General features: G+C 46.4%; 1 protein-coding gene across 3 annotated transcripts in view; it reads right to left on the minus strand.

Annotated features, from left to right (window-relative positions):
• The window catches only part of csmd3b (CUB and Sushi multiple domains 3b), a 336,693-nt gene that overhangs the window by 14,100 nt on the left and 307,856 nt on the right, over positions 1-14,737 (minus strand). For all 3 annotated transcript variants that reach the window (XM_077009034.1, XM_077009033.1, XM_077009032.1), the window contains exons 57-61: positions 13,757-13,939; positions 11,342-11,518; positions 9,550-9,729; positions 6,604-6,777; positions 4,683-4,856 (exon numbers count right to left, since the gene is read on the minus strand). In XM_077009034.1, the coding sequence (XP_076865149.1) occupies positions 4,683-4,856; positions 6,604-6,777; positions 9,550-9,729; positions 11,342-11,518; positions 13,757-13,939 (888 nt within the window). The remainder of the gene's footprint in view (positions 1-4,682; positions 4,857-6,603; positions 6,778-9,549; positions 9,730-11,341; positions 11,519-13,756; positions 13,940-14,737) is intronic.

A 14,737-nucleotide genomic window follows, 5' to 3' on the forward strand; every position in this document is an offset into this window, starting at 1 on the left:
TCCTTCTCTCCTCAATAAGTCTCCAACACAGCTTAGAAAACGATTCCGTTACTTAACTCAATCAAAAACTATTATCAGTGCAATTGTTGATGTCAGGAGAATGTATTCTTAATATGAGCAAGGAGCTGCAATCAGATAAGTGTTGTTCTTAAGAGGACACGAGGTTTGTTAATCATGTTAATCATGAAATGGACTGGGCTGGTAATAGTGGCCTGGGCTTTCACCTGAAGATTTAAAACTGGATGAACCAGAATCTTCAGCAGGACGTCGTGTGAGAAGAATCCCCCATGCTCACGGCCAGGTCACCCAAAATGTCACATACAGTATGAAATGTGGAACCCTTAGATCACTCTCTGCTAAAGCATTCAGTTTCACATACCTGTTACCAAATACTCACACATATAGCATACCTGTTACCAAATACTCACACGTATCACATACCTGCTACCAAATACTCACACATATCACATACCTGCTACCAAATACTCACACATATCACATACCCGTTACCAAATACTCACACATATAGCATACCTGATACCAAATACTCATGCCTGTTACCAAATACTCACACATATCACATGCCTATTACCAAATACTCACACATATAGCATACCTGATACCAAATACTCATGCCTGTTACCAAATACTCACACATATCACATGCCTATTACCAAATACTCACACATATAGCATACCTGATACCAAACTGAGGTGAGCAACTATTCAAAAGTCTACCTGGCTACTGTTAAGGACTTATTGAGTGGCAGTAATGGGAGCCCAGCAGGCCCTGGCCAAGGGAAAGCCCCCACAGTGCCGCCCTGGAGGCCAGAGTTTGTCGACTCCAATGTCATGACTCCATGTTTCATATGCTCACATCCTCATGCTTTCTCTGTGCGGCCACTGAAAGGAAAGACCTTGTTCTTCTCCACAATACCAATAAGGCACAGAGGCAGTATGGGGTAGCACTGGCCCACGCCTGCCGAGCAACGCACGGGACATCGATGATTTTGGTGTGTGTGTGTGTGTCGCTAAACACTGTTGTGCTTGTTCTTAAGCTTAGCGATAAATAAAACAGGACTCAGTGGTGGGAGGCGATCAAAATAATGAGGCTCGACTGCTGAGTTTCTGGCAAGAGCTGTTTGGGAAGAAACTCAACACTAATAACTGAGGTCTGAATTACTAGTGAGACACAAAAACGCTGCTGCACCATTTTTTTTTTTACCTCCGTAAACGTACTGATTAGAAACGAAAAGCAGGAAGCAGTTATTTGAGAAAATGACTAATTGCTACAATTTGTTCCACTGAGTTAAAACCTAAATTACTACACAGAAGAGGCAATAGATATTATATAGTGAGAAATATTTGTGTTTACTGAGTCAAGTAGCATAATTCAAGTTTATGGTCCTTAAAAAACAGTATCCAGCTGAGTTCCTAGATTGCTGCGTGAACTGTATGCATTACACAAAGCTAAATGTGGCACACACATATGGATAATGCAGGACTGCAGACACTTCAAAATCAGGAATTCTGTTCAAGCTTTCCTGGTTAACAGTACTGCCTGCTTAGTGATGGATCAAAGGTATCCAAGCATCCATCCATACACAAGTTACCTCTGATGTGTTTGTCAGGAATCACTGATGTTACAGAATGGTGGGCTGTAATCCCATTTATATTATCAATATGCCTATCACACAACACACACACACACACACACACACGCACACACACACACACACACGCACACACACACACACACACACACACACACACACACACACACACACACACACACACACACACACACACACACACACACACACACACACACACACACACACACACACACACACACACACACATTCCAACTACTGATTCAGCAATTAGTACTAAAAATAACTGATGTTGACTTTTATTGTCAATGCATAGTACTCTTTGCAACAGAACTGACCTATTCTTTTCAACAGAATGTAATAGGCTACAAAAGATTTGGATCTCCTCCAAATATGCACCTGCATTATACAGCAGAATTCACATGGAGACCGTGTTTCATACCATCACACTGCATGAATGTTTTAAAGCCTGCGTGCTACCTCTCATCTTCAGCTCCTATTGATAATGAGGCTCGGTTTCTTGCAGCCAGCCTGGCTGGTTTATATAGATGTTATATAGAGTTTCTACTGCTCAATAATGTTATACTTGTTACTGTTTATGTGAGAAAGCATTCAGATTCATTTAAAAGGCTGGATGTTTTAGCGAGTAAACTAAAGTCGTGAAATATGAGAAGTCCTATGTTTTTTAAACTGTTTATTAACCAACTACGGCTGTTAAATTTAGCTTGATTGGCCTGTTAAGTTTATGTCTGTGTTTAAGACACCAATTTATCTCAGATTAGCCCCAAAGACATTCCAAAAAAAAAGTCTAAAAAATGCTTGGAAACAACACTACAACTTCCTGTGGTGGTGTTGGGTGAGCTTCAGCCAGTGGTCACGAGGACTGCTTTCAGTTACCACTGGAACATGAGTAAGTTGGTGTCTAGTCAGCTGAAAACTGCTCTCTGTAAGGTGGGCATACATGATGAAGCCTGGAGAGGAAACGAGCCACAGTCCACTGGAAATGAGCTCGTCTGTTTTCAACTGTTTCCTCTTTTATTGTATTCATGGATAAGTTTGGAACATACAGTGCATCATTTTGAGTTTGACTAATGATCAGAGCGGACACAGACAGACGTATGTACATGTGTACAATCACACATATATTCTCTCTCTCTCAAGATCTTACCCTCTGTGCATTGTTTGTGCCTGTGTAATGTTTAATCCTTTAGTTCAGGATGTGACTACTGTCCAATCCTGTTGAAATGTAAGAACATGTGCTGACTTTGTTGAGCCATCGAATTAAACTAGTGGAGAACTTCAATATTAATGTGACTGCTAGCATAACCTACGGCAAATCCTAGGCTGTCTCATGATGGTGATCAGGTCAGAGTCTGCATGTGCTCAACTTATCAAAGTGGTTTTAATAAGAAGGGAAGAAAACTGGTTGCTCACCCTTTAGCTATACATGTTCTCTGCGCAGTAATATTTCTAAAATATTGGTAAAGTCATTAGATCGTTAAGATCACTTCGTTAACTGTTGTTAACTGACTCATTATTACTTTTGGACCTGCAGCACACAGCAGTGATGCAATTCCAGTTCAGAGAGTGTAAACAGTGAGTTCGGCCTGAGTCGGGTGGGCTGTTGCCCCCGGAGACCCAGCAGGAGAGGGAGAGGGAGCTACCAGTACAACACACAGCCATTTTCATCATTAAAAGCAGCAGTCATCTCACCCAAAACATGGGTAAGGAAACATGTGACGGGACACAGGTTAAATGATAAGGGCACACGTGTGATGGGACACAGTTTAAATAGCTATAAGGGCACATGTGTGATGGGACACAGTTTAAATAGCTATAAGGGCACACGTGTGATGGGACACAGGTTAGACAGCTATAAGGGCACACGTGTGACAGAACACATGTTAAATAATTATAAGGGCACACGTGTGATGGGACACATGTTAAATAATAAGGGCATGTGTACAACAGGACACCAGAGCTGCATTTTGAAGTCTATATAATTGTAAGTGAGTTGCATTTCGTTCTCATACTATTGTGAAGAGACTTTAACACTTCTAACCAGAGAGGTGAGCTAGAGGTGCATTAAAGACACTGATAGAACACCCATATCCCAGGTTAGAAGGAGCTACATCATTCTTAAAATTGTGATACATTTATAGAACTGTTTGGATTTGGATTAAAAGTAGAATCAAAGAGTTAATGTGTCTAAAGTTTTATAAAGAAAAAATTAAGAGTTCAAACCAGACTCCAGCCCCTTGCTTACAGTTATTTTTCATATTGACATTTTTCGTATCTGCAAAGACCCAGAAGTCTTTTACTTCTCCACCTCCATTGGAACATATTTAACTTCATTTGATTATGAATAATGTGTGGTTATAAAATATGCCTCCATTTAAATGAATAATGCGGGTACATTCTAAAACCACATCTACTGTGGCTACAACCCCTATCACTTTTCAGCAGACAGTGATGAAGGCTGGATGTCCTGTTGAATGAATATGATTAAAATAATTCAATGAACCTAATAATACAAATGTAATCCCACTTATCAAGAGTAGCAAGAGTACATTTGCTGGCTCCATCATTCTTAAAGGCTGTTAATCACCCTAACGGTGTGGACACCAGAGAAGGGAGTGAGAGCACAGAGACAGTGTGTTCTGTTCGGATCGGGCCAGCGCTGAGGGGGTGTTCTGTTTAGGCGTGATCTGTTCGGATCGGGCCAGCGGTGAGGGGGTGTTCTGTTTAGGCGTGATCTGTTTGAATCGAGACGGCGCTGAGGGTGTGTTCTGTTTAGGCGTGATCTGTTCGGATCGGGCCAGCGCTGAGGGGGTGTTCTGTTTAGGTGTGATCTGTTTGGATTGGGCTAGCGCTGACGGCGTGTTCTGTTTAGGTGTGTTCTGTTTGGATGGGCAGTGCTGAGCGTGTGTTCTGTTTAGGCGTGATCTGTTCGGATCGGGCCAGCGCTGAGGGTGTGTTCTGTTTAGGTGTGATCTGTTTGGATTGGGCCAGCGCTGACGGCGTGTTCTATTTAGGTGTGTTCTGTTTGGATGGGCAGTGCTGGGGTACCTATGCAGCGAGGCTGGAACCCACTCCAAGTGCCGTCGGCCTGGCAGATGCGTGTAGTGCTGCCCACAGGCACATAGGGGGCGCTACAGCTGAATGACACCTCCGACTGGTAGATGAAGCTGCGGCCCTCCCTGAAGCCATGTGCAGGGATCCCTGGGTCCCCACAGAACTTAGCTGTAATGAAAGAGAGAAATATATGGGAGCTTAGGAGAGGGGAGACTCTAATAAAACAGCCCTGCAAAGAAAATCCAACCAAAGCATTTAGGCGCTTGCAGTGAAAGTCAAGTCAGTGCTTGATGGCTGGAAACCATACGAGATACATCTATCCTGGGCTGGCGGCGGTAACCCCGGACGTGATCAACATACACAAGTGCAAAAGGGAGACAATCTGAAATGGGCTCTCATTACGGTCCCGCGTGCCGGTCCCGCGTGCCGGTCCCGCGTGCCGGTCCCGTGTGCCGGTCCCGCGTGCCGGCCCTGCCCTGCGGCTCACCTACCCTGATGGCATCCCTCTATTCTTAACTTCTGTCATTACCAGTCCTGCAGATAACTCAAAGCACTTTTCACTCGGATCCACAGTGTACTTCCAAGAGAGAACGAGGGAGAGCGGAAAAGAGAGCGGTGAAAGGAAAGACAGGGGACGCGAGTCCTGAGGAGTCCCAGGTGAGCGTTAGCTGAGACTTTGCCTCTGTGGAACACACAACGGTTCTCTGGAGAGAAAATGTGTGTGTGTGTGTGTGTGTGTGTGTGTGTGTGTGTGGGGAACGTCACTGTCGGTCTGATTCATAATGAATGTGCGGCGTGGACTCCTGTGCCTGGGATTCGACGCTACAAACTTGACTTCTCTTGATGAATTATAGATGTGCTGTCAAGACATAAAATAAGAGAGAGAGAGAGAGAGAGAGAGAGAGAGAGAGAGAGAGAGAGAGAGAGAGAGAGAGAGAGAAAGAGGGACAAAGAAAAATCAGTGCACTGACTACAAAGCCTGAGCCACACTTTCATTACTGGAGTAGCGAAAACTCTTCTGTGTTCCCGCCGCACGTGTGTGGCCGTCCTGACAGAGAGAGAGAGAGAGAGAGAGAGAGAGAGAGAGAGAGCGAGCGAGAGAGACCCCTCCTGATTACAGCGCCCCTCCATGTTCCTTCTTGTAAAGTTCTGGTTGAGTGTGGAGTGGCAAGCCGGCCCGTCTTGGTCCTAGATGAGATGGAATAACTGGTACGTGCTGACGTGCTGATTATTCTGTTTTCCCGGCACTCGTCCTGCCTTCCCTGTGTGGCCTTAAGCTCATGGGAGGATGGACTACCATACAGCACTGTGCAATTCAGCCTTAAAACACTTCAGATGTGTCTGCAATGCTCTAATGTTTCACTGGATGGTCAGCACAAAGATCTCACTATTATGGTATGAGAACTAATTTTAATTGTACTGCCTTATTCATTATTTGCAACCACTAAAGCACCATATGTGTCCAGAAGAGTGTAAGGAGGTGTGCTTTTTGGGTTAGTACTGTTACTGTTAGTATCTGTGACCTGTTGAGCATGGCTGTCCGGTCCTAAACGTGACCCTGTTGATCGGTCATGTGTCCTCTTTCAGGAGCCTGCTCTCTTTTGAATGTGGCCACTTTGTGAAGCATCCAATTATCATCTCTTAACCTTTTACTGTCTCTTGCCTCTGCTGTCAAGCCACTCTGCCATCCAATCTAACAAAACTAATGGAAGTCATATAGTGGCTGCCCTCAGGAGGTCTTCTGACACCAACCCCGCCGTGAAAGCCCCGTGGACGCTCCCTGGGCGGACGGCCAGAGAGGCTGTTCATCCGCACTCTACTGCGGGATCGCGGCTCTGGGGGACAGCGGTGGGGTCAGGGCAGGAAGGGGCAGGAAGGGGCAGGAAGGGGCGGCGGGGCACGGCCGGGTACTTACGCAGACACTGGGGCACCTCTCCGCTCCAAGTGCCGTTGCCAACGCAGGTGAGGATGGCGGGGAAGGAGAGCTCGTAGCCTGGAGAGCAGCTGTAGCTCACACTCGTACCCCACTCAAAGTCAGTGCCTTCCAGGAGGCCGTTGGAAATAGCTGAAGGAGCAGGACACGTCACAGCTAGAGGGAGAGAGAGAGAGGGAGGGAAACAGAGGGAGAAACAGAGGGAGAGAGAGAGTGAGAGGGAGAGAGAAACAGCGGGAGAGAGTGAAAGAAACAGAAGGATAAGAAGAGATGGAGAGAGCGAGAGAATGAGAAAGAGGAGACATGCGGTCCTTGAGGCAGAATGCCTGCATACAGCATAAAGAGACGCACCTTGTTCACAACTGTATGTGCTGAAACATTAAAGTATTTACTGCAGACAGCACTATAATTTGTAATAGCACATTCAAAACAGAGTTGGTTCAAGACTGCAGAAGAACATGTATATGTTACATGTATATGTTACATGTATATGTGCAAACACCCCAGTGCTGCTCTACCTCCACCAAAGTGACAGGTTAAATAATTAACCGCTGGCAATTTCCATGGAAAACAGAGTTGAAGCCAGTGTCTGGTTTATCTATGTGTAGACCGCTGGGTTTCTGTCTACCTACACTGAGCTGCATACTAAGCTGTCTCCCGTGGTTATTAGTCTCCAGACACAGCATCCTAGCACCTCCTAAACAAACACACTTTCACAGTGACAAAACACCCACACACACTACACAGAACGTGTGGAGGCACGAGAGTCAAAGGCACAGTGTTGTTTGTGTTTGTGTGTGTGTGTGTGCGCGCGCCAGTGCCTCTGTGCGCTTGTGTGTCTGTGTGCGAGTACATATGCATGTGTTTGTCGGAGCTTGTGTGCACATGTGTGTGTGTGTGTGTGTGAGGTGGGGTGTGTGTCTCTACGCTGGCCTACTCATGGCTCACCCAAGTGGATGTCTGATGACTCACGTCCCTTCTGAAGGCACGATACCCTCCCTCAGCAAATCACACGCACGCACGCACGCACGCACATGTGCCCGCACTCACCACCTCTTCATCCTTCTCTCGCTCCCTGTGCCACAGGCAGGCATGCTGGCTGACAAAGCCAGCAGCGTGAAGAAACCCGAAATCGGGGATGAGGTGGATTTGCTGATACACTGAGCAGCCTGCGTGGGATCAGCCCTTATTACTGCAGCCTGATGTTGCTGAGCGCTGCGAGGGGACTAGAGGTGAGGCTGCGGTCTAGGTGACGGGTTTGGGACGGAACCCGTGATGGGTTCTGGCAGCACCACTGCCCCCTTCTCCTACTGTAAGTTAATTGGGAGGGTGACGGCGTGAGGGAAAGACCCCGTCCCAATTATGTCCCCCAAAACAATGCACAAAATATGTCTGGCAGAACACGGCTTCTTATTAGTCAGTGATCATGTTGTCAACCCCTTGCTGGCATAATAAAGGGTATAAATGTGTCATAAATTCCTGAATGCTGTACTAATATTCTGAATTGGTGTTGGACACGGTCTGATGCACATCCATGGGGACCGGACCAGTTTGGACTATCTAAGCTAATGAATATTTAATGTACTCTGCTTCACGTCTTCAGCCTTTCTCATGAAGATGTGCAGAGAGAGAGAGAAAGAGAAAGGAAAAAAGTGAGTGATAAAAAGAGAGAGAGAGAGACGGAGAGTGGAAGGAAGGGAGAGAGGGAAGGGAGGCACGGTGCACTTGGAGGTGATATGTCCTTACTATACACAACACGCGCACACACACACGCGCACACACACACACACACACACACACACACACACACACACACACACACACACACACACACACAAAACACACACACACACACACACACACTCACACACACACACACACACACACACACACACACACACACACACACACACACACACACACACACACACACACACACACAGCCTCTTGAATACTTTGTTGCTAATACATACTGCTTTGTATATAAAGGGCTTTTTTCATGTTTTAGGTTTAGCTACATGTTTTAGCAGCACCATTTTAGTTCTGTTAACATGCATATTCACCACGCAAGCAAAATTCACAGCAGTTCAGACCGAGGGCAACACGCTCAGACTCCTACAGATTCTCCTGCAGAACACATCATTTAAGAAGCAGGAGGCAGCTCCTACCATCTACACTAAATGAGACATCTGTGCCTATCATAATAAGCTTAGCATAATAGCATTCAAGGGGCCTTTTGTGGGTATCGAGAAAGCAATGACCAAAGATGCACACAGAATTTCACATCACTAGCGCATGCGAATGACAATGGACACATTCAATTCAATTTAGTTTCCTGATGGCATAGTGACAGGAGTCATTTAGTGTGTTTTGAAATTAATTACAACGAATGTGAGTGGACGTCGCTAGAGAGAAGGACTGTGTTATTAATATCCTCAAGGAAGGGAGAAATGTAGAGAGAGACTGCAAATATAAATCAATGTATTTCTATTTCAGCATTATTGCGCTGTGAGCTTTTGATGTAAACATCTCATCATGTTCCCAAGTCATGAATATTTATACTGTTGCATATTATAAAGATGAATTAAGGGAGTGGTTTCTGTTTCAGGACCATGACAAATGGGTCTTCCATCACAGCACTGGTGATCGGACTCTAACAGCAGTGTGTCTGAGTTTGGCTCTGAGTTCTGCTAACACTTTGGGCAGTAGTGTTGCTATGGACAGAGACAGCTGCACTAGCCGCCTTGCTAGAATCCACTGCTCCGTTTCCCAAACTCAAATAAAAGCGCCTTGCATTCGTGGAAGAGGCCAGCCAATGCCGTGATAACCTGCCAATCTGAGTGACAGGCACCTTCACTACCCGCATGCATGTATGCAACTGACCATGTCTTTTCCCAAAAATAAAAATAGTCTGTAGGTGAGCGATACCTTTGCAGAAAGGCACCGGGGCGCTCCAGGTGCCGTTGCCGGTGCAGGTGAGGGAGGCGGAGCCGTCCGCTTCCATCGTGTAGCCGGGCTGGCATGCGAAGGTGACATTTTGCGCGATGGTGAAGTCGTCTCCGTACCGCACTCCATTGGCAGGCACACCAGGCTCACCGCAGTTTATCACTGTGGCAGTGAGCACTCGGTCAGTAGGCCACACTACATCTACATTAACAGCATTCCAGCAGCAGGACCCGAAAGCCGATGTCTTTGTATCAACTCCAGCTAAAGCCAAGAGCAATTTACAGTACACCAGAAGGGACTATTCAAACATGTCCCTGAAATGTAATCTGACATATTTCATGGCAATGGAATGGTTTACGATGTTTTCTTGGGGGGGGGGGGGGGGGGACGACGACAACACACACACTAGTGAGCAGTGTGACTCAAGCAACAGAAACAAAGCTTGAGCCACATGCACAAATCATCTTAACCAGCCCGTTCACGCTGCACCAGTTGCTGTCCCCGGGACCCACAACTCTTTCACTCAAAAATGACAGATCTCGCCATTATGAGGTGAAATCAATACTAGCGAATAGGCATGGCTCTTTAACTCACCGGTATCCCTGAGGTTTAACTTAGAATCAATGCTGCAGATATTTTACCATTACCCTTTCTCCGATGGAAAAGCAGGCAGGGAGGGGGGGGGGGGGGTGTTGGACGGCTGCACTTCCACTGGGCCTGGAACCCAGATGAAATGCCACAGAAACCAATCTGCTGTTCTGCACTTTGCTGCGGCTGACAAAACCTCATTCCGTCAACGCCTTTATTTCATTATTTTCATGCAACATTTTAAATTCAGCTATTGATTTATGGAGGGCCATTACTTATACTACATGCTTGATTCTCCATACATTTTGCATCTTTTGTGAAAATGCTGTGAAATACTGATTTAAAATCCATCAGCGGACCCGCTCATAAAAGTGTCAACTGATTGTAGAAACTGCTAACACAAAATGTGACTCCTCCCTCGGACAAGCAATGCATCACGGCGCTAGGGCTGCTGGGTAAACTTATGCAGAACAGCATCAATCAGAGTTGTGTTGGGGTGCCACACACGCTAAATCCATCTGCAGAGCACAGGGTTATGGTTTCAGTGCTTTGGTGCTAATTTAGTAATCAACTGGTGCAGAAAGTCACGATGAGAAAAGTCCTTTCACTGTTCACTATCTGCTTTTCATTCTTATTTTCATTAATCACCAAGACAGCTGCCCTATTCCCTGAAAAAGTAGCATGCATGCTGCATATATGAAAATACATATGAAACATGAGACATATGATAAATGTGCATCATCAACATTTTTAAGGAATATCTTCATCAGCTGGGCCCATATTCCATACTTATCATCACAAAGCAATATCAATCTTGTCAGTCTTGGCATTTCCACTTAGTTTTAAGATAACTTCTACTTGGTAGACCTTTAAAGTACAACAAAAACTCAGGATTCACTTGCTGGAGGCTGGGATCGAAACCACTGTGTCTTAACACCAGTATAAGGGAGCTGGGGAGAGGTTGGTAATCCCCAACAGTGCTTTGGGAGATGTGACTAATTGCTTTCTTTACCTGATGACCTGACAATGATCTCTTCTCCTTCTCTTCCTCTGAACAGGGCTTAACCTCAGCCTTATTTCCACAGCTCATTCCTTTACACCCCCCCGGTCTTTCCGACCTGGGTTTGCAGCAGGTATGACAGAACCCAATTGGTCCAGCTCATACTGGGTTTAACCCTCCACTCACTGGTGCAGTTGGGAGCCGTCCCTGACCAGGTGCCGTTGGCCTGACACTGACGTGTGGTCGAGCCCGTCAGCAGGTAGCCGTCCATGCAGGAGTAGATGACCGAGTGTGAGAAGGTGGTGCCGTCCAGCCGGTACACTCGGCCGTTGCTGGGCGTCCCAGGGTTACCACACTGCACCGCTGTGCCACACACACAACAACGAGGACATGGTTATGATAGAAAGACCACAGGCGTACAACAACAAAGTCTTTCCAGGCAGAATTTCATAGTGAACATTTCCAGGAATTAAATCAGCTATCTTCCTAACATTGTGACATAAAAAAAAGATTTCTTCTAAAAGCAAACGTGGCAGACGTATGTGCAGTGTGCTCCATCAGCCACAGATGCCAGGCAGAACGCGTCGTGCCGGGTGAGTGTGAGGGGAGCAGCCCGGCTGTGCGTGCAGAGTCACAAGTGGCTGCAGGTAAGATGGAGTGTGGATCAGCAGCAAGACGAACACTGCAGCCTCTGCAGAACGTCAGCTCGGTGCTAACAGGGCCAGTGGAGGTACACATGGGGCGTTGATGGGATTTAAGTGGGACAAGATTCTGAGAGGTCACATACTGGTAAATTTCAGGTCCTGACACCTGCATTCGGAGAAACGTTTCAAAGAATCCATTAAACCTTGGCCTACTTGTAGACTTGGGGAAGGAATTTGTAATAGTGCTACTAAAATTGGTCAGCGTCAAATCGTGTTTGCTTGTTTTCAAGAATAAGTAGTTTATACATGAACTAGACATAGTGCAACTTTAAAGAACAGTGCTCTCTCTCCCAAGCAAAATTTCATACCCCATGTTGCATAGATATCATTATGTCCTAGCCTGTGTGAAGTTGCATTGTGCCATTTGGCAGCTAGCTCCAGGTTATTTAATAGATAGTCCACTGAAATCGAATGAAACCAGTGGGGAGTAGTAGACCCAAAAGGGTTACATCATGAAACGACACCGGCAGGACATGATGGTAATGTTGCTGGACAAAATAAGTGCCAGGAAGAGCAGGGGAAGAAAAATTGAGATGTCAGGCCATGAGAGTGTGCGTTTGTTTTGTGCTGAGGTTTGTGATGAAATTCAGGCCGCTGGCCATTCAGCAACATAACAATTTCAGTGCTATGGCCTCCTTTTAAGTGTACGCTTGCCCGAACAGCCTAATTAAACTATTCAGGGCTTTAACGACCATGCTGAGCATTCTGGAAGTTTCCGACGCCCCTGTTTACCCGGCCTCATGTGCATACTATACTGGCGGTTCTAAACTTATAAATGAAGCCCTGATTCCAGATCAGACCCTAGAGTGGACGGACTGATACACAGACAGACTAAGAAAGAGGGAGAGAAAGAGAGATTCATCTCATCTTACTACGATGTCGTCTCCCTTGGGTTAGCCGAGTTAACAATCCATACACCCATTTAAGTGCTGAGCCGAGCTGCGCTCTCGTTTGGGGACGAACGAAACAGAATGGAGCTGCCAATCTCGGCGGCATCCTGTGCCCCGTAGTCTTAACAGAGACGTGAGTCTGGGCCCATACACGCACCTTCCCCATGAGGAACCCAAGGATCCCTTTGTCTCCTCATGACACATAGACCATTGTGCGTCCCTCAGGCTGTGTCACGTTGCGGCGGGGGGAAGGGTTTGTGTGCAACACCTTCCCCCTCAATTATGCACCGTTCCTGCATGCCTGTCGCTACGTTTCCAAAAGTGACGCCTGTACAATGGCCTCTCTGCCGTTGCGTCTCTTCTCTGTGGGAGGTTTCGGCCCGGAGAAATACACAATTACTCGGTTCTCGGGACGAGAAAACAAGGCAGCGCGTTATGCTTCTCTGTCACAAACAACGCCTGTATCCGCCTTCCAGACCTTCTACCTTTGAGTTTCGGGTGTATGGTGCCTGAAGGTAAGTGGGCTCTAGTGGCAATACATGTTGAGGGACCTTGGGTGACAACACAATATTCACTCTTGAGAAATGTGGCCAAGACAGTTGAAGAGGGAACAGTGGCTTTGATTCTGGTATCTGTTGTCTGGGTGGCAGGTGATCTGCTATATTGCATCATGTGAAGACATCTCTGAAGAACTCCTCATTCCTTATGTAAAAAAAGAAAGGTTTGTAGTTTTGCTCCTGAAGGATTTGGCTTGTTGTGGTCTATCGGGTACGATCGGGGATAAGACAATGGGAAATATTCTGTAAATGTAAAGTGCTTGCTGTTGGTATTACTGTACAAAATGTTTATAAAATTGTATGGAAACCATGTGCTGAACTAAATGACATTTCCTTTGCATTTTTCTCAGATGTGCAGATTATAGAGACTAAAATAAGTCTGGCAGGGTCAGGGGAAGGCCAGACCTCCTGGAGCTGCTGCAGCACACGTGACCTGTGGAGTTGTCTTACGTTTGCAGGAGGGCTGGGTTCCAGACCAGGTGCCATTGGGGAGACACATTCTCTCGGAGGAACCGAAGAGAACGTAGCCCGTGGAGCAGCTGAAGTGTACTTTACTGCGGACGCGAAAATCACTCTCCTCCCTGCTGCCGTGCGAGGGCACACCTGGATCTCCACACGTCCCTGAAGAATCACCTTCACAGAGGAAGGAACGGGGGAGGGAGAGAGAGAGAGAGAGAGAGAGAGAGAGAGAGAGAGAGAGAGAGAGTGTGGAAGGGAGGGATGGAAAGAGGGGGGTATGAATTGAAACAGAGAAAGGTGAAATAGAATAAAAAAAGACAGTTAGAGAAACAGCAGACGATAAGACGGAAAAGGGAAAGATTAAAAAGTTCATGTGATTTCATGCATAAAACGACACAAAACCTATTCCAGCATCAGCTGGAGGAAGGTAAATGACCTGCTCTTGGCCCGTGATCTTGTTCTCTGTAGTCACACTGTGGCTGCGATGGTGGAGGACACCTTTCATATAGCTCTTTCACACACTCAAGGCTCTAACCCGGCTCAGGAAATTGATAGTGCTGATTGATTCCGGAGACTTCCATATATCTGGCACTGTGCAGTTCAGGGCCTTGCAGCTTTATGCCTCACCTGAGCCACAACTTCATCTATCATCACACACACACACAAACACACATGTATGCGCACACACACGCACATACACGTGCATCCGCACGCAGACACACACACACACACACACACACACACACACACACACACACACACACACACACACACACACACACACACACACACAATACACACACATAAACACTAGCTAGCTGTAGTTAAGGCAGCAATCTACAGTGCCCAAGAAGGATAGTATGGCCACTAAAGTTTACGACAAAGCCCAGCAGGCAGAAACAAAAGGAAACAAGCATACAAGCACCTCGTTTCAAAGTCATGCCGGAGTGGAGGCTGATATAAAACAGGCAT

The sequence above is a fragment of the Brachyhypopomus gauderio genome, chromosome 6, assembly GCF_052324685.1.
Source record: "Brachyhypopomus gauderio isolate BG-103 chromosome 6, BGAUD_0.2, whole genome shotgun sequence".
Lineage (NCBI taxonomy): Eukaryota > Metazoa > Chordata > Actinopteri > Gymnotiformes > Hypopomidae > Brachyhypopomus > Brachyhypopomus gauderio.